At 45.8% G+C, this 24,642-nt stretch overlaps 1 protein-coding gene across 1 annotated transcript in view; it reads right to left on the bottom strand.

The window, feature by feature from the left end:
- The window catches only part of PEMT (phosphatidylethanolamine N-methyltransferase), a 96,122-nt gene that overhangs the window by 44,742 nt on the left and 26,738 nt on the right, over positions 1 to 24,642 (bottom strand). The window contains exon 3 of the mRNA XM_032762796.2: positions 5,291 to 5,406. Within this exon, the coding sequence (XP_032618687.1) occupies positions 5,291 to 5,406 (116 nt within the window). The remainder of the gene's footprint in view (positions 1 to 5,290; positions 5,407 to 24,642) is intronic.

Here is a 24,642-nt window from a genome sequence, read left to right as displayed (position 1 = left end):
TGATCAATTGATGAGGCTGATTAGAGGATCATTGAACAAAGGGGACCGGAGGTTATAAAAGAGAGGGTCTTTCACCAGCCATTTTGAGAGCGCGAGTGGAAGGGCGTTGACTACAGGGTCAGAGTGAGAAACTCCATCATTCAGAGGAGAAGTGATGAGCTGGAGGAAAAGGATCCTAGACACCCGACAGGACTCTGACCTAAGCCCAAAGAGTGCTCACAAGAAGAGTGGTGAGGAAACTGAGGCTAGAAAACACATGTAGGCATCTCTTATTTTTGTCTGGATCTGTTTATTGTTTTTACTCTCTAAAGTAAAGAGTAATTGAGTTCAGAAACCTCTGCAAAGCCCACGTGTGGACCTGTTTGCTTTACATCTCACAGGCCCTGAAGGATTAAATTGCAAAGTGCCCATACAGCTGGAGCCCGAGGAGACGGTGTGCTCAAGCTACTGGGAAATCTAAGGGGTCAGCACTGGTCCTGGGGCAGAGCTGATGAGAGAGGGAGAAATAGGGGACAACTGTAGCAAGGCCCCAGTTCAGGCCCCTTCCTCCCCCAAGTCTGTAATGTCTGTGTAAATACAGTGAAATGGGAGGGAAGGCCCTGTGAACATGAAGTATTACGGCCTTAAATTTCTCTCAGTGGGCCTGCCTGGGGGCCCAGAGCAGCTAGGCTGTGGAACCCAATTTCCTTGAAGGCATGACAGACAGAAAGCCTGTGCCTATGTGCCAGAGAAGCCAGGGGAAAGACAGTGGTGCAGTCTGAGGGAAGGTTAGGAGTGTGCCGGTCTAGCATACGGGACCCTAACAGTGTCCACAAAGGGAGCTCTGCCAGGGCTGTGCATGCCATGCCAACAAGTTTAATAGCTGGCACAGCCTCTGAAAACGTGGAGTCCTCCACCTCTGAACTGGCTCTTGTGCATGTCAAAAACCAGATCGTGCTGCATCCTGTGAAATCCATACAGACTTATCTCTGTATTACATAAGCCAAATACACACGACATTTTTTATGGCCTTAAATTCAATTATGGTCTAAACTAATTAAGAGCTTCCCAACATGCGTTTTAGCAACGTGCGGTGGCCGTGAGGAATACAGGAGAGCGAGGGGCAGCGGGCAGTGTCATTTCTAAGAAGCAAAATCCATCAAAACCATGTACGAATTCCACTCCAATTTTTATGCCATTGAAATTATCTGAAGTACTAACCAACCCGTTAGCTCGGACCCTGGCATAACCGGATCTGGGAATTTAGTTCAGATCCGTCTTTAATGACTGCGCTGCGGCTAGAGTGACTCTAACCTATCAACTCCTGGACAAAATGTGCCAAGGGGGAAAGTCTAAGAACCTGTGTGTTACCTTCACTGAACTAGCATTTAAGGACATATTACCATAATGCACAGTATTTCATTCATTCTATATTAGCAGCTAACATAGGCATTATCAAGGGAGATCTCAGATAAGAGTTTAAACATCCTGCTTGCTAAATGCAAAGGTAATCCCCACTCTTCTACACAGGAAATACTGTAACTGTTAATGAGGATGCATAGATTTGTTTCCTCTGGTCCTGAAGATTAAAAAATGCAGCAGCTGTACATACACTGTACTGTGCAAACAGATCACGATGAAGACCCTCCAATCATTCCAGTACGAAATCAGTTAGGGTAAATAACCGTAAGAGAGCAGAGCAAGAAAACATAATGCTTAAAGGCTGCTAACAGAGATCACTTGATTCTACAAACTGAACACAACTCGATTCTGCTTTCCCCCATTTGTTTCAATACAGAGTTCAAAATGTATCCTCCACACACGCATCCCTACCCATTGGTCAAAGACGCTAGACAGATATTCTCTAGCCAGGCAACAGAGACCACAATGGTGGGAGCCTCCCTAATCATCCTGCCTTTCCAGTGCACCTCAGTCCTAACCTAGAGGGATCATCTCTAAGAGCAAGAGGGTCTCTCATTCGCCAGGCCATTCTTTGACTTTTCAGGTGACATTAGCAGAGGAACGATGGTCCAATGATTAAAGGGCTAGCCGCAGATTTAGAAGACATGGGTTCAGTTCCCTGCTGTGCCCTTGGGCAATTTGCTTAGCCTCTCTGTGCCTCAGTTTCCCATCAGCAAAATGGGTGTATAGGACTGGAGCATAGGCAATCTGGCCTAGTGGTCACTGCTGGGCTGGTGTCACCGAGTCCAGAACGGCCATGAGGCAGCAGGTGAACAGGGATCAGAGTAGCTGCTAGCGCCGGAATCAAAAGACCAGGGTCAGAGAGCAGCAATCAGGACTAGTTATCAGGTTGAAGTCAGGAGGCAAGAGTCAGGGTCAGAGACTGGAGGTCAGAAAGCGAGGCAATGCAAGCCTAGAGCTGCAGCAAGCCAGAATGGCTGCATGGTTGCCTAGACAACTTCCTGGGGCACCCACCAGGCCGCCTCTTCCTGCCCCCACCCCTTCCCCGCCCAGTTCCTTCTCCTCTCCCCTCCCCTCCAGTGCCTTCTGATGCTGCAAAACATCTGATCTGTGGCAGGTGGTAGGTGCTGAGAGGGAGTGGGAGGTGCTGATCAGCAGGGCCCACTGGCAGGCAGGAGGTGCTGGGAGAGAGGGAGGTTCTGGTAGGGGGGCTCCACCTCACACCCCCAACCACTCTCCTCCTCGCTGTCTGCCCACCCACCACCTCCCTACCCCCACTCCCCCCTGCCACTCACCTCCCCAGCCCGCCCACCTGCCTCCCGCCTCACCTCCCCATCCGCCTGCTCTTGATTTTTTCAAAACGCGGCCCCCTCTCAAAGAATGGGGCTTTGGGCGGTCACCCCGATTGGCCATACCCAGGGGTGTCTCTGTGCAGACTTGCCAAGGACCTACGGGTGAGTTATTCTTTACACCACTACAGCATACAAAGTGCAGCATGGGTGTTTTCAAAACACCAAGGAAGCCCCCTGCTCCAGAGAGTTAGTGCTTTATTTTGGGTTTTTTTTAAACAGATGGATACATTGAGAAGTTAAGCATCTTGTCAAGGATCAAACAGCATGTCAGTGGCAGGGCTTGGGAGAGCACACAGCTCTCCAGTCACCCAGTGTCCCAGCCTTAAGATCCATTTTATCAGGGATCTTTGCCACAAGGACTGTTGTCCACTGAGAGAGAAAGGCCACCAACTCAACGCGCTGCAGTTGGATGAAAGTCGTGGCATACCCAGGGTCGTCCCTAGGGGATGGAGGGGCCTGAGACATAGGCACAGAGTTTCTAATCTGCAGGGGCATGCTCCCTCCCACCCCACCCCATCCCCACCCTGGCTCTGGGACCCTATAAAGAGGGAGGGTCCCACAGCCCAGGCTTCAGCCCAAGTCTGAACGTCTACACTGTCCCATAGCCCGAGCCCCGCCAGCTTGAGTTAGCCATCACGGGCCAGCCGTGGGTGTTTAATTGTAGTGTGGACATACCCTCAGAGGGCTGCAGGCTGCTATTGCTCTGGCCCCTTTGCGTGGTTCTTCCTGCGGCACCTAATCTCCACGGTGTTCCTTGGATGTGGCTCTACATGGCCTCCTGGTGGCAACATGGGAACATGGGCTGCCCCAGGCGCCTCAGGCCCGGGTTCTAGTGCTGCAAGGGGGATAATTGCACCACCCTGTTGTGAAGTGCTCAAATACTGTGGTAACAGAGACCACACAAGTACTTAAAATAGCTCAGGGGAGGCTTTCAAAGGCAGTGGGATTTGGGCACTTCACTCCCATAGGTTCCTTCTGGATTCCAACCAGTGAGTGAAAGGCAAAAAGCTCCATATTGCTAAATGCCTGGTCCATGGAGACACCTCCTAAATGATCATCATCTAACATGGTATGAAATGATTCCTTTCAGCCCAGCACAGGTTGGTTGCTTCCCATCAGGCATCTAAGCTCTCACAAAGTCCTTATATTTCTCCAGTTAAGCATTTCAATCACAGGCAGAATTTATTGAACTATCTCAGCATTAAGACTCCATGTGATTAGATTATGAAATATTTTAATTGGAGGCAGCTGAGAAATAAAGGAAGCTAAAAATGCCTCAACAGTCCTAAGGAAGGAAGGAAAGGACGCATCACACCGACACATACGCTATGTATCTGGGTCTGTGCAGATGTACCAAAAGAAGCAACTTCAGATTTAAACAGAGCCACAAACCGTGATGTAAACTTTGTGGGCCGAATTTTCCATTGCATTGCCTTTTTATGCTGCTCCACTGGGAAGGGAGTGGATAAAATTGGGCCACCTCTCCCCGCAATGCTCCTTTTGACCCAGCACTGTCCATGGGAGAAACTCCTCAACGCACATGCACTCTGGGAACACTAGGACCCAGCTGGTGTCATCTCCTCAATTCTACCATTTCAAATCTAGCCCATGCTGCTGGTCCCCCAAAGCTGATGCAACCTAAGGGCTATACGTGGTGACCCATGTGAAATAAGTTGTTGATCTCAGCCAGCAACGCCTAGTCAACAGGCATTCAGATCACAGAGCCAGAAGCACCTTTGTTTGGCGTCTCCTCAGAAAGACCCCCTCAGGGAGAATGAAGGTCTTGCCGGGGAAACATAGGAAAACCTTGTCCAGGCAATGCCTATGCCACACCTGTTCTGTACCTGCAAGACTTTACTCTCCAAACACCAGCAGTCTGGCATCCTTGGCCAGCATCCAGTTCATGAAATAGTAATACAGAAAATAAAACTTAGAAGGAATTGTATAATGCTCTTTTTAAAAATAATCTGCTAGTTATCAATCACCATCAGGTCAGTGGAAAGACATATGAAATCTATTGAACTTACATATGTATAGGGTTAGGGCCCCCTTATCATAGCATCTGAACACAATTTTTAATGTATTTACCCTCACATGCCCCCTGGGAGGCAGGGCAGGACTGCTCGCTCAGGTGTACAAACAGAGAACTGAGATTCAAAGGCCCAGATCCCAGGCTTGTACCCAAACCACTGGGCCATCTCTTTTCTCTGTAGAACAGGGATACAAAGCAAGAAAGTTTGACCCTCAGTGAGTGATAGTTAAATGAGGCCACCTTGAAATACTCCTGATTTTCCTATTTACTCCCCACCCTTCCTGCCTCGGAAATAGAAATATTTTTGTTTCCTTCTTCGATTTTATTTTTGCTGTAGTTGTGGCAAAAAAAGGGGGGACTGGGTTTGGCTCCTAAATATGGCTGGTTTGGCATAATAGGCAAATGGCTTTTCAAAGGGAGGTAGGGCATGATATAGCCAGCCCCGGTTCCATAGCCACTAGCCCCATCCCTGCTTTAATGTGAAGTGATAAAATAGGTTCCTTACCAATGGCTTCGTATAAAGTTAAGCAGCAGGATGACAGCGCCCAGGCAGTAACACGCAGTATATGGAGAGCCACAGACTCTACTGAGAACTCGGGTTTTGTGTTCCCATCTTGCTACCTAAATGAACAAAAAACAAAGGGTGTTTGAGGCAGTGAGACACATGTTGCGGTTACTTATTTCAGTGCTGACAATGTTACCCCCGTAACAGACACAACCTTTTTGTAATAACTAAAAAGTACCGGAAGCCGAATGATCATTCAAGAATTGATTGGAAAGGAGCAGAAGATATTGAATGGACTTGGCTTAAATAGAACACATTAGAGAACACCCCTTTCTAAATTCTGTAACCCTCTCGGGAGCTACCTTAAATCCCAGTAGCATATACATTTTTCCATCAGGTTAGAACCTCAATCACTTGTTCACAGGGAAGCCAGGAATGGAAAGTCTAAAATACACTAGCCAGGACTGTTGCTACGGTGTAGAGAGGGGAAAATATTAAGGGTAGTATTTTCTTCTTCTGCTGCTCCTTGTTCACGCCAATCCTTCCATATTTTCTCAATTCTTTTGCCCTGGATCAGATAAGCCATGGCCTAATTTACAACAGTTCCTTGCCTGCTCCCATACTTTATTTTGGCTTTTGAAGCCATAAGAAGATACAAACTCCAGGCCTCACAAGCTAAAACTCTGGTCACTAGCAGGAGAGAAGCAGTGCTGAGTGACTGAGTTAAGTCACATGAAGTGAGCTTGTATGTCTGGGCTCGGGCTGTGCAAAGGAAAACACAAGCAGCCAAGAGGGGAACATTCAGGTTGTACAGTTCCCCCTCCCAGTTCTGGCACCTCACTAAGACTCTGTTCTAAAGCCCACTGAAGTCAATGGGAATTTTTCCCACTACTTCAAAGGCTCTGTATTGGGCCCCAACCCTGCTGAGGTATCGCTTCCCCAGGTTGATCCTCTGCAGGGTAATTCGAGACCGAGTTCGGGGGTCTGATGCCAGACGTACATTTGATCTCAAACTCCTGTGAACCTATATATTCCTTAAATGACAGATACACACTTCAGATAACCCACTGGCTTATCTCTGCATGTCTATTGTGCCTTTGCCTGTTCGTGATTCCCAGTTTTAATCACAGGGGTCTTGTCTATTCTCCTGTGTCATCTTTGTCCATTGCTATCTGGGACCATTACATAGAAGAGAAGAGATTTAGAAAACATGATCTGTGAGAAAAGGTTGGAAGAATTGAGCACATTTAGTCCAGAGGAGGCTGAGGGGGGACATGATAACAGTCTCCAAATAGTAAAGGGTTGTTGTAAAGAGGATGGTGATCAGGTGTTCTCCGTGTCCACCAAGGGTGACAAGAAGGAATCGGCTTAGCTTACAGCCAGGGAGATTTAGGCTGGATATTAGGGAAAACTCTCTCACTATAAGGATAGTTAAGCACTAGAACAGGTTACATGGGAGGTTGTGGAATCCCTGTCATTGGAAGCTTTTAAAAACAGGTTAGACAAACACTTTTCAGGGATAATCTAGCTATATTTAGTGTCTGTCTACAGTTAAAATTATACAGCAGGACAGCTGCTTTGCTATAGCATTTCAGTGTAGACAGTACAGCAAAGGGAGGGGTTCTCCCGTCGCAATCCACCTCCAGGATCGGCAGAAGAATACTTCCATTAACCTGGCACTGTCTACAGCAGAGGCTAGGTTAGGGTGACCAGATGTCTCAATTTTATAGGGGCAGTCCCAATATTTGGGGCTTTTTCCTGTATAGACTTCTGTTACCCCCCACTCACTGTCCCTATTTTTCACACTTGCTATCTGGTCACCTAGGCTAGGTTGGCATAGCTACGTCTCTTGAGGGTGAATTTTTCACAATGCTGAAAGACGTAATTATGCCAATATAAGTTTCAGCATAGACCAGCCCTTAATCTTGACTCTGCACACAGAGATGGAGTTAAGGACCTCTTGACCCTAGATGATCCTTCCAGCCCTACATGTCCAAGATTCTATTATATGTTTTTTGTTAGTAGTGGTTATGTATTCATTCACGCGCACCCACGCATGCACAATGCATCCCTGGACAATGAATTAACACCCAGTATAGCACATTCTGTTTTCAATTTCCAATGATTTCTGAGGCAGCACAGATGCAATGAGGCTGTATAGACAAACAGATGGCAGGATCCTCGCCCCAAAGATCTTATGATCTAAAGAGCATTGCCCCTGACTCATCTGGGAATTCATCAATGAATCACCAATGGGAATTTTTTCCAGTGATTTCGACAGAATTTGGATCAGGCCCACATGCACAGGATTGGCACCTGCCCGATTCATGAACGTACAGATAACTGTGTTTGTGAAGTGGCTGCAGCTATGTCAGTGGCACATTTAGGACCAAATTCATCTGTCAAAAGGGAATGCCATGCCATTGATTTCAACCAAGTTTCACCTATTTACACCAGGGCTGAACATGGCCCGCCTTGCATATGTCTTGTTACTCCATCTATGTATATATTCCAGGTGTATTTGATAAATGACCAGTTCTTGGAACCAGAGAGGAGGGAATATGGAAGGCAATGCTGGTCCAAAAACACAAAGTGCGACCTCTTGCGAGTGAGGCAGACTTCGGCAGGCGAAGAGATGCAACACTCAGATAAGCAGGGCATCGGTTTTGCATGCCAAGAGTTGATTCAATTAGTTATGCAACGATTGTCCTGAAATTACAGATCCACTAATGACTGAGAAATTAGATATATAGTCTCTTGCTTGCTGGTATAAATAGTTTGTATTTTAAATTGAATTTAAAGCACAGTGCGTCATGCTGCTGCTAAAAAGGGATCTGGTGTTTGAATCTATCAAAGGAAGAAACAAGGTCAGATGAGTTACTACCTTTTGGGTTTTTTGTTTTTGTTTTTGTTTTTTTTTTAAAAAAAAAAAAAACCACAACAGATGATTGAGTCATTGGGGTGGGGAGGGGTAGCTATATGCTGGTAATTTATGCAAACTTCTTAATAGTGATGCTTTCAATGGGAATTATTGTGGCTGCACTCAATTGGATTATGATTTGAGGCTTATTTTGGAAGCCTTCAAACACATCCACAGAGTACTTCACTCAAGGAGCAGGTCAAATACAAATCAGGACACACACACTTTTCCTACAGCACCTAGATTGGCAAGGCTGCCCCTGCTGAATCAGAGTGGAGCGCATCAGTTAGTCTCTCCTGAAATGCAGATCTTTGGAGGCCCAGCTAGGTGACCAGGGTGGTCCCTTCTGGCGTTTACAAAACAAAAAACTCTCTGCATCTTTAATACATTTTAAATGAATTTCAGCTGAGAACGAACACCTGACAGGTAGATTTCAAACTCTTCAAAGTAGAGATCGTCTCTCGCTATGTGTTTGCCCAGCACCTAGCACATTGGGGCCCCACCCAATTGTGTTGGGGGCCTCTAGGTGCTACCCCACTCCAAATAATAAATGATGCAAACCACAACAATTAATGTGAAGTGATTTGGGATATACTAAATGACTTTCTACAGCACCTCTTCCTGCTGTCCACATACCTCAGCAATACGGGGGTATGGAGTGGCTAGAAGGATCTTAAAAGTGCATTAATCACACAAATTCTCTGCTGCCAGGCCCTCTTTTACTTCGCTGAAGTCACAACCACAGAGAATCTGACCCTACATCTATAGTATCACAGTGCCTGTGTGAGGGAGGTAGCTAAGTCTTACAGATTGAATAAGGGGTTTTGTGATTTGCCCAAAGGTCACACAACAAAAGTTTGGGTTTAGACAACAGTAAAATCCAGGTCTCCTAAAATTTAGGTTGACCTTGCTCTATCCCTCTGGGGGTGTATTTAAAAATTCACACCCCTGAGAGACAGATTTAAGCCAACCTGAGCCCCTCTGTAGACAGCACTAGGTCAATGGAATAATTTAGCTACCGCCTCTCGGAGCGGTGGGGTTAGTACAGCGATGAAAGAACCTCTTCCATCACTGTGATAAGTGTCCAAACCAAGGTCGCCAGAACAGGGGAGGTCAGGGCTCTCCCACTTTTTACCAGCCATCAGGGCAATTGATGCGGGGAGAGGTACGCCCACACTTTTAGGGTACTTCCTCCGCTCCTGGTCTAAACTATAGCAGCATAACCACAGCGCTTCTTGTGAAAACACAGCCCAAGACTTTCACTACCTTGTAACGCTTCCCCTGCTCTTGATAAGTCCAGCAGTGACCAAAAGTTATTTGTGTAACATTTTCCAACACTCAGAATAAAAATAATTCAGTGCAAGTCTCTAGAAAGCTTGCTCTAGGGTCCCATGTACTCTGTGTCATTTCTTGTTAAATTTTTTTACATTGACCAGAACAGCATGCCAATATTACAAGTGATCCAATGTTTCCCACAAACCATGATTCATACTCAATTTGAGCCCTCCCCCAGCAATTTGTACAAATGCTCAAAACACAATTAAAGGAAACAAAACACACACCTCAAATGGCTGCCACTGAAGTGAACAAGAAATTGATTTGGATTGCCTGGTCTTTTATAAGGGCAAAAATCTTACAGCATTTATTTCATAGAATATCGGGGTTGGAAGGGACCTCAGGAGGTCATCTAGTCCAACCCCCTGCTCAAAGTAGGACCAATCCCCAACTAAATCATTTAATTTGAGCAGGACTGTAAAAATCAGACTACAAATGTGACATCCACTCCAAAAGCAGCTTCAGCTCTCAAATTTGGTTAAACATTTAATCAACTGGAAATGCTATTTATTGCTTTGCATGCACCACTGACAATATCCTTTCATTAATATTTAGTGTTTGTTCCAGGGAACTGGATTTTATTCCATCATCCAAGCGAGCTGACTTTTAAATGTGTTACATTTTAATTTGCTCATGACCGGCTTTGAAATAGAGGCTTGATTCTATTTTGTGTGACTCCATTTTTGTATTTGGTTTACCATAGATGTACAGCATGAAACCAGATGCCTCTGAGTCTGAGAGATCTTTGGCATCTCTATGCTAATCCATCTGTCTAGGTCATTATCTGACCCCCCCTTTCCACAGTATCAGAGCCCCTCACAATCATTAGTGAATTCAGCCTTACAAAGCACCAGTGAGGTAAGGAAGGATTAGCATTGTGTAGAAGCGACTACATCAATGCAAACTAGGTAAGTTTAAGTTCACAACAGGAGGGTTTACATGGGGCAACCAGAATGCAACACGGTTCAGTGCTCTACAGTTCACATCCCCATAGTTCAGATTGCGGCGCCTTGTAGACAAGGCCCAAGTGACTTGTCCAAAGCCACACAGGGAGCACGTGCCAGAGCTGGGAAGTAAACCCAGATCTCCTGAGACCGAAGTTTGGTGCTTTCGCTCCGAGGCCACCTTGATGCCCATAAGAGACAGACAAGGTGGCCTGTATGTTTTAATGTGTTCTCCCATGGAGTGTAGGAAGCACCCTCTCCCGCTTGCAGAGGTGTGCTCCAGCACACGGCACGTGTGAGGAAAACGGTGCCGGGATCTGTGGGTGCTCCTGAGCTGGTCTCCAATGCATTCTGCCTCTTTACCTGGGTTTAGGGGAGGAAGAGTGAAGGGGAAGGATTTGTCCCTAGACCTAGGGTATATTGCATCATTCACTGGCACAAGGAAATCCACCTATGTGGTGGTGAGGAAGCAAGACACAAGAGAAATCTTTTCACACCAGCAGAGGCACGGTCCTGCTGACAGGCAGGTAAAACAAGCATAATTAGCGCAATGTGTCATTAACATAATTCGTGATAACAAAAGGTTGTAAAGGGTTATTAAACTTCATGTTTCAGGCCATTCTCTAACTAGTAAACACCAGGATGAGACCCAGTGAGGCAGGGGAGCAAATCACCCCACATCTGCCAGCTGCAGGGTTCTTACAGCTTCCCTTCGAAGCACCTGGTGCTGCCATTGTCGGAGACAGGACATTGGGATAGATGGACCTTGATTCTGATCCAGTGTGGCAACTCCTAGGCTCCTAAGCTGTAGTCAGTGCGACTGAGTTAAAATTATAAGATGATCTACTGTGGGCTAGCTGCTCCTAGGTGGGTTAGCCCCAAAGGAAGGCAAAGGAGAGGGTTTGAGGGGGGTGCAGAGTGTCCTGCTGAACTCATGGATCCTAGGGGATCTGCCAAAGATCAGAGCCACACTGCCTCCAAGCCCCGCAGCCATAGGGGAGCACAATCCCAGAAGTCATGCTGCCCACTGGCAGATGTCATTCATGGATGGATTTAGTCTGTGGCAAGAGAACCCACAGGAGTGATGGCAGACTAAGTCCACTCTGACTTCCATATGGTTAGAGGGAAAGGCAGAAACATCTCTTTACGGACCCAGTCTTCTGGGCCCTGCGACCCACACCTCACAGGAGTAGAGGGCAGCATAGCAGCTGAGTTGATCCTTGTAAATTAATAAAATCCTTGCAATTCTACCATAAGACCCCTAGCAATGCACGGTTTGCCTGCCTGTACATCATCTGCATTAGCTCATGAGTATCTGGCATTATCTTGCTCATCAGTCAAACACAAGACTTCAGTGCAAATCTGGGGAAAGGAGTCACCTTTCAAGCCACCCGTCTGTGCTTGTGCTTTTTGTGGCCTAGAGGACGCCTATATCTGGCCCTTCTGAGCCCCCAAATCGCATGTGTGCTGTGACAACAAACACTGATTTCTGCTGGATGGTTTCCTTGAATAATTCATTTCCCTCCTGAGTCTACAGGATCCAATGAACCAGCACACAGAATCACAGAAGATTTAGGGTTGAAAGGGACCTCAGGAGGTCACTGAGTCGAACCCCCTGCTCAAAGCAGGCCCAAATCCCCAACTAAATCATCCCAGCCAGGGCTTTGTCAAGCTGGGCCTTAAAAACCTCTAAGGATGGAGATTCCACTACTTCCCTAGGGAACCCATTCCACTGCTTCACCATTCTCCTAGTGACATAGTGTTTCCTAATATCCAACCTAGACCTCCCACTGCAACTTGAGACCATTGCTCCCTGTTCTGTCATCTGCCACCATGGAAAACACCCTAGCTCCATCCTCTTTGGAACCCCACTTCAGGTAGTTGAAGGTTGCTGTCAAATCCCCCCTCACTCTTCTCTTCTGCAGACTAAATAACCCCAGTTTCCTCAGCCTCTCCTCATAAGCCATGTGCCCCAGCCCCTGCTCATTTTTGTTGTCCTCCGCTGGACTCTCTCCAATTTGCCCACATCCCTTCTGTAGTGGGGGGCTCAAAACTGGACACAATACTCCAAATGTGGACTCACCAGTGCCGAATAGAGCGGAATAATCACTTCCCTTGATCTGCTCGCAATGCTCCTACTAATGCAGCCCAATATGTCGTTAGCCCTCTTGGCAACAAGGGCACACTGCTGACTCATATCCAGCTTCTTGCCCACTGTAATCCTCAGGTCCTTTTCTGCAGAACTGCCGCTTAGCCAGTCGGTCCCCAGCCTGTAGAGGTGCATAGGATTCTTCCATCCTAAGTGCAGGACTCTGCACTCGTCCTTGCTGAACTTCATCAGATTTCTTTTGGCCCAAACCTCCCATTTGTCTACGTCACTCTGGACCCTATCCTTACCCTCCATATGCTTTTCTCAGATGGCTGCTGGACTAAGAGAGGAGACAGGGTGTATAACCCATAACCATCCAGCAACAAACAGTGCTAAGTAGATGTCTGCCATAGGTCGGATTATATTTAGCCGTGACTGTTACTGTGGACTGCATTAATAAATCACCCCAAATTGTATCACTTAACTGATCTGACACCGGTTCCCTCCCCTTGGACTTGTCCACTGACAAGGCTCAGCAGGCACGTTTTCACGTAACTGAAGGACTTGAGAATGAAATGGATCCTCAGCCAGGATAGAGCTGTTGTCAAAGTGACAGCTGTCTGCCGTGAGGGAATGGAAGCATTAGCAACACTTTAACTAGACATCATTGGCAAAGGGAGACTCAACCAGCAGGAGCTTTTCTAAGTCTCTATCTACATTCATCACAGTTTGTGCCTAAGACATCACCGGCACCCTCACACCAGGGGGTGTTCTCATCCATCGGCAAGCGTTCTGAAGGTATTTACTACACTGCCATCGGGACTCATGTTCCACTGTCAGCAAGAACGTGATCAGCAGAAGCTCTGGGCAGTCAAGGCAAGGGAAAAAAAAAGAATGGAAAAAAAACGCAAATTAATTTGTACAAGCTGGTAATTGTAGCTGCTATCTGTATGAAATCTCTAATGAGTTTATTTAAATATGTTCTCTGTACAGCTCATACAGGAATTATCAAGGTGTTTCTGCCGATGAGATATTGCCATGCAGTCTTCAACGATCAAGTGCTGATTAGAAGACATTAATTAGCTGTTTAAACAGTACTTGACTTGTTCTTACAATTAGCCATCATCTCACCTCAACAGTATTCCATAATACAGTAGAAGAATAGATATCAAGAGCCCATCTGAGGGTCTGGTTTTCTGAATTAAATCTTTCAGATTAAGACCATTCCTCTTTAGCTGCATGTCTGCCTCCCCCAGTGCCATTGAAAGAATGGGCGTGAGAGGAAAGGAGCCAGATTACCTTGAATGAAAGAGGGCATTCGTGTCCCGCTGACTTTCTAAAGGGACATCAGCTTTTCCGGCACATCAGATACAAATGACCGGTCTTCACCTCTTCCGCAGCCCCGTCAACCCTTGTGCACTGCTGAGCGTCAGCTCCCAACCAGGGCTCATCAACAATGCCAGTCTTTACCATTCAGCCGTCCCATGCTTCTTCTAACACAGAACTGGACAAACGTTTTGGCCCCAGGGCCACATTGCGGTTGCGAAACTGTATGGAGGACTGGATAGGGAAGACTGTTCCTCCCCAAACAGCCTGGCCCCCGCCCCCTATCTGCCCTCTCCCACTTCCCACTCCCTGACTGTCCCCCTCAGAGCCCTCAACCCATCCAAATCTCATCCCCTCTTCTTGTCCCCTGACCACCAGCCAGGGACCCCATCCCCATCCCCATCCAACCCCCAACCCCCAGTCCTCTGACTGCCCCAACCCCTATCCACACCCCCCAGGACTCCCACGCCTATCCAACCCCCACCCCATTCCCCGTCCCCTGATCAAACCCCCAAACCTCCACACCATGCTCCCTGTCCCTTGACCACCCCCCAGAAACCCCTGCTCCTAACTGCCCCCCAGGACCTCACCCCCTATCCAACTGCTTGCTCCCTGTTTCCTGACTGCCCCCACGACCCCCTGCCCCTTTTCCAACCTCCCCCTGCCCCCTTACTAGGCTACTCAGAGCAGCAGAACTGGCTTATTGGAAAGCCTGGGAGGTGGGTGGGCACAAGCCATGCAGCCCGGCAGGAGCAGCAGGGGAGCAGGAACAGCAGGAGAGGGGCCGGGGGCTGGCTTCCCCGGCCAGGAACTCAGGGGTCGGGCAAGACGGTTCCGTGGGCTGGATGTGGCCCACAGGCCGTAGTTTGCCCACCTCTGCTCTAACGCCTGCATCCTTTCTCCCATGCTACCCTTTATGCACAGGTGGTGCTCCCCATAAACACCTGCAAAGCCACTACAGTATCACCCTCCAAGTCTCTTATTAGAGTTCACCTCTACGGCAATGCCTACATAACACTGAATGACAGCTAGGCAGCTGCTGTTCTACCACTGCTGGGTATTATGCTGATCATAGTTGTCTCACGGTTACCTTGTAGGCCCCACAGGTTCGTTGAATCCACGTCTCTTGTCTTAGCCTTAGATTCTAAGGTCCTGGGGTCAGGAATTGTCATTTTATGGCATGTGTACCATGCCTCGTTCAATGGGACTCTCCTCCCTGACTAGGGCTGCTAACACAATGCAAATATCGAGTAATAATGTCATTGAAAAATTAAGATTTAAAAGTAGTTTCAGATGATCCAACTGCCCCTTAGTTCTGCCCACCCCAGATAACTTTTGTGCCTTCGCAACCACATTTTCTTTATCAGCAACTATTTTTCCCCTCACCTGGTTGCAGTGTGAAAAAGCCACACAAAGCACAAGGGAAATGAGCAAAGTATGACCTCAGTCCCGTAATGGCACCTGCTGGCGCAGCTCCTGCTGCAGATGAGTAGTGGCACAGCAGTAAACCTGAACTTCAGTTTCACTGGCTGCCAAATACGTCCAAGGCCTTGAACTGCGTGGGCAGAGGTCTGCGTTGAGTAGAACCTTACCCTTCTTGCAAGCAAGGGCATCAGAATCTGGCCCCAAGCAAACAGAAGAGTTTGTTGAGGAGAAACACACACATGGCAAATGAAATGAACCCTGGGAGTCATCATTACAGTGAGGACACTGAAGTCCACGTGTGGGTGGGCCAGGGAAGTGGAAGACCCAAACCAAATTTAGAAAATGCACTCTCCATAAAGAGGGGCAGGGGGGCATGAAAAGTGTTAGGTATTTTGCTTCCATTGGCTGTTCCAAATACTCCGGGCATCACCCTTTGACAATCTAACTCTGGAGAGCTGGTGTTTCATTCCTGCCATGGCTCTGAGTGCTGCCATGCCAAGGCCATTCCCAGAAATGCCAGCTGAGAGAGACCAGGAAGACAAAGTGCTTCTCAACTCCCAGTATCGATCAGAGGGTTTCTGATAAACACAGGATGATCCATCCTGTTTTCCAGCACCCTTGAAGAAGCCACCACCAGTTGATCTCAGACTAATAAGTTCTGCTCATATCTTCAGCTGCTAGAAGCTATTTAATTGCTTCCCTCCTGCACAGACTCAAATAGCAGCTCTGTACTGCAAGTCTTTTCTGTAGCGGCAAGGTGGTCACTTACAGACAGCAATGAGCTGGCAATGGATTTCTAAAAGAGCTTTTTAAAAATAAAAGAATAAACCTATGCAGCAACTTTAGTCAAGAATCTTCCACTAGCAGCTAGTGGATCACCAGCTTCTAACTGGTGCATGCAACTTACCAAAAAAAAAAAAAGCAAATGAAAACATTTCCCAAGGTATTAAGTGAATGGTCTGATTGAGGGCTTGGCTACACTTGAGAGTTACAGCGCTGGTGGTGGCTTTATAGCGCTGTAACTTACTCCCCGTCCACGCTGGCAAGGCACATACAGTGCTGTATCTCCCTGGCTACAGCGCTGCATGTACCCCACCTCGACGAGAAGAATAAAGAGAACAGCGCTGGTGCTGCAGCGCTGGGGTGCCAGTGTAAACAGTGATTAATCTTACTATGCTGTAACTGATCTCCAGAACCTTCCCATAATGCTTTTAAGTAAAGATAACACTCTTTGTTTTGTTGTGATGCCTCTGTTTGTTTTGTTGTGAACTCGGGGCTCCCAGAGCTGCTTATCTAAAAAACAAAACACAGCTACTGTTTGCTGTGAATGAGGAAGGCAGAGGGATCCCTTTGGAATGTCCTCAGCTAGTGTTTGCTTGAGAAGAGAAGCAGCATGGCGGGGGGGGGGGTCCCTTTTGGAGCAGCTGCTTATCTGGTCTGTGAGTAAAAAAAACAAAAGACGACTATTTGCATTTAGTGAATGAGAAAGGGGTAGGGGAAGGGGTCGGAACTTGCAAGGCAAGGAGCTGACGGTGTCAGCTACAAAAATCCACTCTGTCTCCCCCATGCTCCCTGTCACACTCCACCCCACCCCGCTCTTTTGAAAACCACGTTACAGCCACTTGAACACTGGGATAGCTGCCTATAATGCACCACTCCCAACAGCGCTGCAAATACTGCAAATGTGGCCACACTGCAGCACTTTCCCTACACAGCTGTACGAAGACAGCTTTAACTCCCAGCGCTGTACAGCTGCAAGTGTAGCCAAACCCGAGAGTGTCAGGACCTCTGGGCTGGACAGCTCATCTTTCCACACATGCTGTAAAGAGCTAAGTTCATTTACAGTGCTATGCCAATAATACTGATAATTAGCTATAAAATGTACCATAGCAAAATTCATGCGGTCACATTTCACAGTGAAAAGTGTAATTCCCAGTAGCTTGACAGGACATACGACCTGTCCCTTCTTATTTTCCATTCATGACATTATCCAGCAACGAATCAGAGTAATCAACTTTCATTATGGAATTAGTACATAGTTTTTGTTTGGTTTTGCTTCTACGGCCTAACAGTAATGCAAAAATATAGGCCCTTCTGTTCAGGAACCTGGCTGGTCTTGTGATTACAGCATCAGACTAGATCCTGGACGATCGGGGTTTTGTTTCTGACTCTGGCAAGTCCAAGGTGAAACAAGAAGGTTAACCCAGCCAAGCCCTCTATTTTTCAGGTTCCCCTTCATGGGCTGATGAGACTTAACTCATTAATATTTATGAACGGTTTAGAGATCCTCAGGTGGAAGTTGCTGGTCCAATTGCCGCTGACGTCAAGGGAGGTTATTCCATTGGCTTTGGAACAGGCCAGTGTTTTTGCTGTCATTGTTTTTCAGCCAAAAGAAGCAGCAGTGGAGAGTTCACACACATGGTAGCATTTCCTAGCCTGGTAAAATGGCACATGAACGATCAGTTTACTAACTCTTGTCTCCTCTAGAATTAAACCAGCAGATGAAGGAATCGTTTCACACAGAAAATAAGGATCTGCAGAATTTCTGTGAGAGCAGAAGGCGAGAAACCCAAGGAAGGACATGAGAGACACTAGCACCTGAGAAAACTGAAGAAGAGAAATCCCAGTAAACAGCAGACTTATCAAGGGGTTTTTATGCAAAAATCAAGATTGTGTATGTGTCTTGTTGGGAGAGATGCTTGGCCTAGGAGCGAGAGCAGCTCTGGCCCTAACTCTGCTGGAACTTTGACCGGGTTTTTGGATCTCATTTTCCCAGTTGACGATACCAGCCCATCTCTCTGTGTTGAAAGGGTTTAGTATGACGACATAAGCACCAGCTGCTGTCAACACAATAGCCCTTGCTGAAAATGGCAAATTAAGCACCAGAAATTAAATGGTTTTCTCTGGTGTCTCTTCTGCAAAGAGCTTGGAGCGTGTTAGATACTACAGAAGTCATTTGGGGCTGGTGTCAGATCTTCAGCAACAGGGACAGAGTAAGACTACTCTGGGTATTTAAAAGGGGTAAAAATCAATACTAGAGAAAGCTGGGTTAATTAAACAATGCATGAGTTTAGCCTAAAGGAACTATCTCCAGCGAATGTAATTAGACTGAAACGACATAGGTCACCTCAGTTTAATAGCCTTGAGCTGGGGAAACAAAACAGTTCCTCAGGTAAACAGAGAAGGGTTTCATAAGGACTAGAGTGTAGTTTACCTCGGAGTAGTCTTTTGAGATTACTTCCACACGCGCCTTTCACCTTAAATCCACCCATGATAAATAGCCTGATAATAATTTCATTTCTCTAATAGTGTTTACGTGATTTCTGGTGATGGAAGGCCCATCTCATTAGCCCACTGCAATAAAAACAAGCCCCGCTCAATGTTCTCTAAAGCAGCGTAAGTTTGTAAATGTTCCATGAGCTGAATCCTCTTCCGCTTTAGCAAAAAAACAAATGACGCGGAATATAATCTCACATTCACTAGCAATTTCCATCACAAAAATCTGAACAGTGGCTCTTCGGAGCAGAGAGCCCATTGTTTACATAACAGGATCCGAGCTGAAGATAGACAAATTCAAATTGTAAATAAGGCTTAATTTAAAAAACCAACAACACTGCAAGTAATTAACCATTGGAACAGCTTCCCAACGGAGGTGGTGGAGTCTTTAAATCTAGACTGTGTGTCTTTCTACAAGATGTGCTCTAGCTAGATGTTATTGGACTCAATGGAAGAATTATTGGGTTGGGGCCTCTGGCCCGTGCCAGGTTGGAGGTTACATTAGATGATTGCAATGGTCCTTTCTGGCTTTAGCATTTACACACAAAAATGCTACAAAAATACGAATTGATCCACAACACCCTAGGGGAGGTGGAAAGCTATTCTGAACTCCCACTTTAAGGTGTGGCACAGACAGGCAACGTTCCTTGGCCAAGATCATATTATGCAGCAGACACAGAGTACAGGATATAATGGAGGAGCTCTGTGCTCCCAGTCCTGTGTTTAAGTCACCAGACCACATTGCTAAAATACACTGAATACCCACTTCACTCCCTCTACAACCACAAGCAGAGTCTCTTGGAGTAAAAACAAAGCCAGCTGCAGAAACTTATGTTTATGAGCAAAGGAATGGGCCCAGATGGGGCAGGACATGGTAGAAGGGGTTCTAGGAATGTATCAATATTTGGGGTTTGTACCAGAGGTAACCTGGAAGAACACTAGTTCTAGGGCTAGCTGGATGTTACTTAATTTCAGTTATTACTAGGACAGAAAGTGACAGATGCTTGTTTAATGGAATTTTGCCCAATTTTTTTTTGGGGGGGGGGGGGGAAGGGGACTTGCAGTTTCAGCGACTTTGATTTGTGCACAACTTCACTTTATTTACAACTCTAATTAAATGGCTACTTCTGCATACTAACTCCCCCAGCCCTGTATTTTCCCATTTTTGATGCAAAAGCCATTTTCACCCCTAAATACAGGCCCATTTTTCCTTACAACATTCACAGACCAGGCTCATTCTCAAATCCGCAACAAAAGGTCAAACGGGGGGAGGGGATTTTCACTTGGTTTAGAATACTGTGCTCATCTCTCAACCTGAGTTTGCTTTCACACAAGCCAGTTTACGTTCCAAAGAACTGGAATGACTCGCCAAGGGTTGTGATGGCCATTTTAAAATCAAGACTGGATTGTTTTCTAAAAAGACACGCTCTAGTTCGAACAGGAACTAATTTGGGGAATTCCTATGGCCAGTGTTAGACAAGAGGTCAGACTAGATGATCGTAGCGGCCCCTTCCAGCCTTAGAAGAATACATTTTTGGGAGAAAAAAAATATCAAAATCACTGTTACCATTTCAGTGCTGCTGACAAGTGTTAATATCAAGGAAATCAAGGCACAACATCTTTCCCTGAACCTCTGAAAGCACCTGGCTTCGGGCTAGATTACGAAAGTCAGCAGAGCTATTTGTTTTAATATAAATTCGCCCTTCCCCATGTTGGTGAATGCTATCTAGCTCAGAGTTTACACTGCAGAATAATGTTCAGAGTCACTCACACACGGGTTGTCAGAGATCTTACTGCATTACATTGCCCTCCCACCTCATCTTCTTTATCAATGATATCACCTTAGGCAGCTTATTTGACCACTTCTTTCTTAAGCTTAACTGGGTTTGTTTCCATGCCATCCTCTCTGCACGGAGCATCCTTCCTGAGCGAGTGCACAAAGTGACATCCCTCTCCTGGTTTAGGCCATGATTCATTGAAGGAAGTGCCTAAGTCTTATTGAAGTCAACGGGATTTAAAGACATGCCTGCATGCTTTACTGAACAGACCTTATCTCTATTCTGAAGAGCCACTTCTACTGTGACATCTACAAAAGTTACTCACCAATGATATCTACAGATCCTAGGTAGACCTTCCCTCTTATCCTGTCCCCCCTGCTCCATTGTGACATTTCTGAAATCAGACCCTGATCCTGACATCTGGGCCACATGGGCAGAAAAAAGCATCAGGATGGAATCTCTCCGAAGTCAATGGTGTGGCCCAGGTGGAATCAACTGCAGGAACGGGGCCTTAGATTTTGGGGGGCCTGTTCATGTCTTTTTATATTGTGAGGCACCTATTACACTTTTGGATGCTGTCAAATAATAAATGCAAATCTGTAGCCAAACTCTCCACTGCAGTAGCAATTAATATTGGTCAAATATAATTAGGGGGTTTGGCTATACTAAAAATGGTCAGTAGCACTTGGCAAATGCAGCCACCTAACAAACGTATCTGACTGGCCAAATCTCCACTGAGGCACCCGCAGAAACAGTAAGGATTTTAACCATCTGCCAATCTTTTAAATGTCACATTATCAGTAGGTGTCTCGGTGTTTTAGTGACTGAGCTCTGAAATCACTCGTAGCCAGTTTTGAAAGATCGAGTGGTTCCAGGTGTAATAGAAATGAAGCAATCCAAGGAATCTGACATTTATTAAATCCTCTGATCATTGCTCTAGTAAGGCATGAGAGCTAACTTGAGCTGCTTCTTGATCTTCCATAGGACATTGCAACATACCACAGTGGTTCCTCTGATGCATCATGACATTAGGGGTTGCAAAAGGGTCCAATCTTGCCACCTTTGCTTATGCTGAGTTGCACCTCACTGTGCAAGTAGCTTGGAATCCGGTTAATTTCTGACTTCCCTCTTCATTCACCTGAAAATTTAGGTTGGGGAGATGGACCGGCTAAGATGTCAAGTATGACAATTGTTAAAGATTCAGAAGATGATGACAGCCCTTCCATCATACTCCGCTAATGGGTGGGGGAGGGACAATCTGGAGGTTTTGGAGAAACTATAACATAAGCTTCTCAAACTGCAAACACATCAACATACAACCAAACAAGGAAAAACCAAACTAAACCATGCCAAATCTTCAGCTGGACACAGAATCAGAGAACTGGAAGGGACCTTGAGAGGTCATCTAGACTTGCCATGACTGCAGGGGACAGGACTAAGTATTATCTAGTTCTCAAACTGGGGGTCACAAGGTTATATGGGGGGTCATGAGCTGTCAGCTTCCACCCCAAACCCTGCTTTGCCTCCAGCATTTATAATAGTGTTAAATATAAATAAATGAGTTTTTAAATTGATGGAGAAGGGGTCCACACTCAGAAGCTTGCTACGTAAAAGGGACCACCAGCACAAAAGTTTGAGAATCACTTATCTAGACCCTTCCTGACAGGTGTTTGTCTAGCCTGCTCTTAAAAATCTCCACAGATGGAGATTCCACAACCTCCCTAGGCAATTTATTCCAGTGCTTAACCACCCTGACAGTTAGGAAGTTTTTCCTAATGTCCAATTTAAACCTCCCTTGCTGCAATTTAAGCCCATTGCTTCTTGTCCTATCCTCAGAGGTTAAGAAGAATAATTTTTCTCCCTCCTCCTTGTAACAGCCTTTTAGGTACTTGAAAACTGTTATGTCCCCTCTCAGTCTTCTCTTCTCCATCTCAGCCACAACCAATTTTTTCAATCTTCTCTCACAGGTCTTTCCAGAGCTTTAATCATTTTTGTTGCTCTTCTCTGGACTCTCTCCAATTTGTCCACATCTTTCCTGAAATGCAGTGCCCAGAATTGGACACAATACTCCAGTAGAGGCCTAATGAGCGCAGAGTAGAGTAGAAGAATTTCTTCTCGTGTCTTGCTTACAACACTCTTGCTAATACAGCTCAGAATGATGTTAGCTTTGTTTGCAACAGCATTACACAGTTGACTCATATTTAGCTTATGGTCCACTATGACCCCCATCTCTCTTTCCGCAGTACTCCTTCCTAGGCAGTCATTTCTCATTTCGTATGTGTGCAACTGACTGTTCCTTCCTAAGTGGAGTACTTTGCATTTTCCCTTATTGAATTTCATCCTATTTACTTCAGACCATTTCTCCAGTTTGTCCAGATCATTTTGAATTTTAATCCTATCCTCCAAAGCACTTGCAACCCCTCCCAGCTTGGTATCATCCGCAAACGTTATAAGTGTACTCTCTATGCCACTATCTAAATCATTGATGAAGATATTGAACAGAACTGGACTCAGAACCAGTCCCTGCAGAAACCCATTCTTTATACCCTTCCAGCATGACTGTGAACCACTAATAACTCCTCTCTGGGAACGGTTGTCCAACCAGATTTGCACCCCCCTTATAGTAGCTCCATCTAGGTTGCATTTCCCTGGTTTGTTTATGAGATGCTCATGCGACACAGTATCAAAAGCTTTATTAAAGTCAAGATATACCACATCTACTGCTTCCCCCCTAGCCACAAGGCTTGTTACCCTGTGAAAGAAAGCTATCAGGTTGATTTGACACGATTTTTTCTTGACAAATCCACGCTGTTACTTATTACCTTATTATCTTCTAGATGTTTGCAAACTGATTGCTTAATTATTTGCTCCATTATCTTTCCGGGTACAGAAGTTAAGTTGACGGGTCTCTAATTCCCTGGGTTGTCCTTATTTCCCTTTTTATAGATGGGCACTATCTGTGCCCTTTTGCAGTCATCTGAAATCTCCCCCGACTTTTCAAAAATAATTTCTAAATGCTCAGATATCTGCTCAGTCAGCTCCTTGAGTATTCTAGGATGCATTTAATCAGGCCCTGGTAACTTGAAGACATCTAGTTTGTCTAAATAATTTTTAACTTGTTCTTTCCCTATTTTAGCCACTTCAGATCCTACCTCATTTTACTAGTATTCACTATGTTAGACATCCAATCATCGCCCACCTGCTTGGTGAAAACTGAAACAAAGATGTCATTAAGCACCTCTGCCATTTCCGCATTTTCTGATGCTGTTTTTTCCCCCCTTCACTGAGTAATGATCTTGCCCAGTCCTTGATCTTCCTCTTGTTTCTAATGTATTTGTAGAATGTTTTCTTGTTACCCTTTATGTCTCTAGCTAGTTTGATCTTGTTTTGTGCCTCAGCCTTTCTAATTTTGTCCCTAACTACTTGTGTTATTTGTTTATACTCATCCTTTGCAAGTTTGACATGTTGGTTTTCAAACCTAAACAGGGCTTTGCAATTTGTCTCCCCTAATTGCTCCGCTTAGATTCCAGCTCTGCCCACCTCATTAGCCACACAGTCGAATTCAATACTAAATCGGGATCATTCCTATTGCTACCTACCGTGCAGGCAGGGGTTGTTTTCTTCTCTCGCAAAGTCCATCATCTCCTCAGCAAGTAAAAATTACAAACATCAGCCAGTGGCTGATTAGGGATAGCAACACAGTTCCTAATGTAAACAGCCTGGATGGCATGATTAGTATACCAAGTACACATCTCAACAAGTCTCAACCTTGCTCACCCTTAGTATGGTACCTAATGTTCTCCATTAGCATCTCCCTTTCAATGCAGAGAGTGTCCTGTAGCAGTTTGTAATTAGGCACAACAGATAATTCGACAGGAAACAATTAAAAGTGTTATATACATTGAGCAGCTAGAACGCTAGTGGTGTCAAACATTGACATGTAAAATAAAAACACAATACACCCCCATAATAGAAACCAAAACAAAGAAACCCTGTAATGAAAGGAAATGATTGAAGATTAGCCTGTAATTAATTTTGCAGTCTCTTTACTGTTTATTTCAATGTCACATTCTCAGAATGACATACCAACATAGGGTCTCTACTCAGGCCCTATGCCACCAGCACTCCCAGCTATCTCCGTGACACCACTGATTTCCTGAGGAAACTACAATGCATTGGTCACCTCCCAGAAAACACCATCCTAGCCACCATGGATGTAGAGGCTCTCTACACAAACATCCCACACACAGATGGAATAC

Source organism: Chelonoidis abingdonii, chromosome 9 (genome assembly GCF_003597395.2).
Source record: "Chelonoidis abingdonii isolate Lonesome George chromosome 9, CheloAbing_2.0, whole genome shotgun sequence".
NCBI classification, from domain to species: Eukaryota; Metazoa; Chordata; order Testudines; family Testudinidae; genus Chelonoidis; species Chelonoidis abingdonii.
This window is presented reverse-complemented; position numbering and strand designations above follow the sequence as displayed.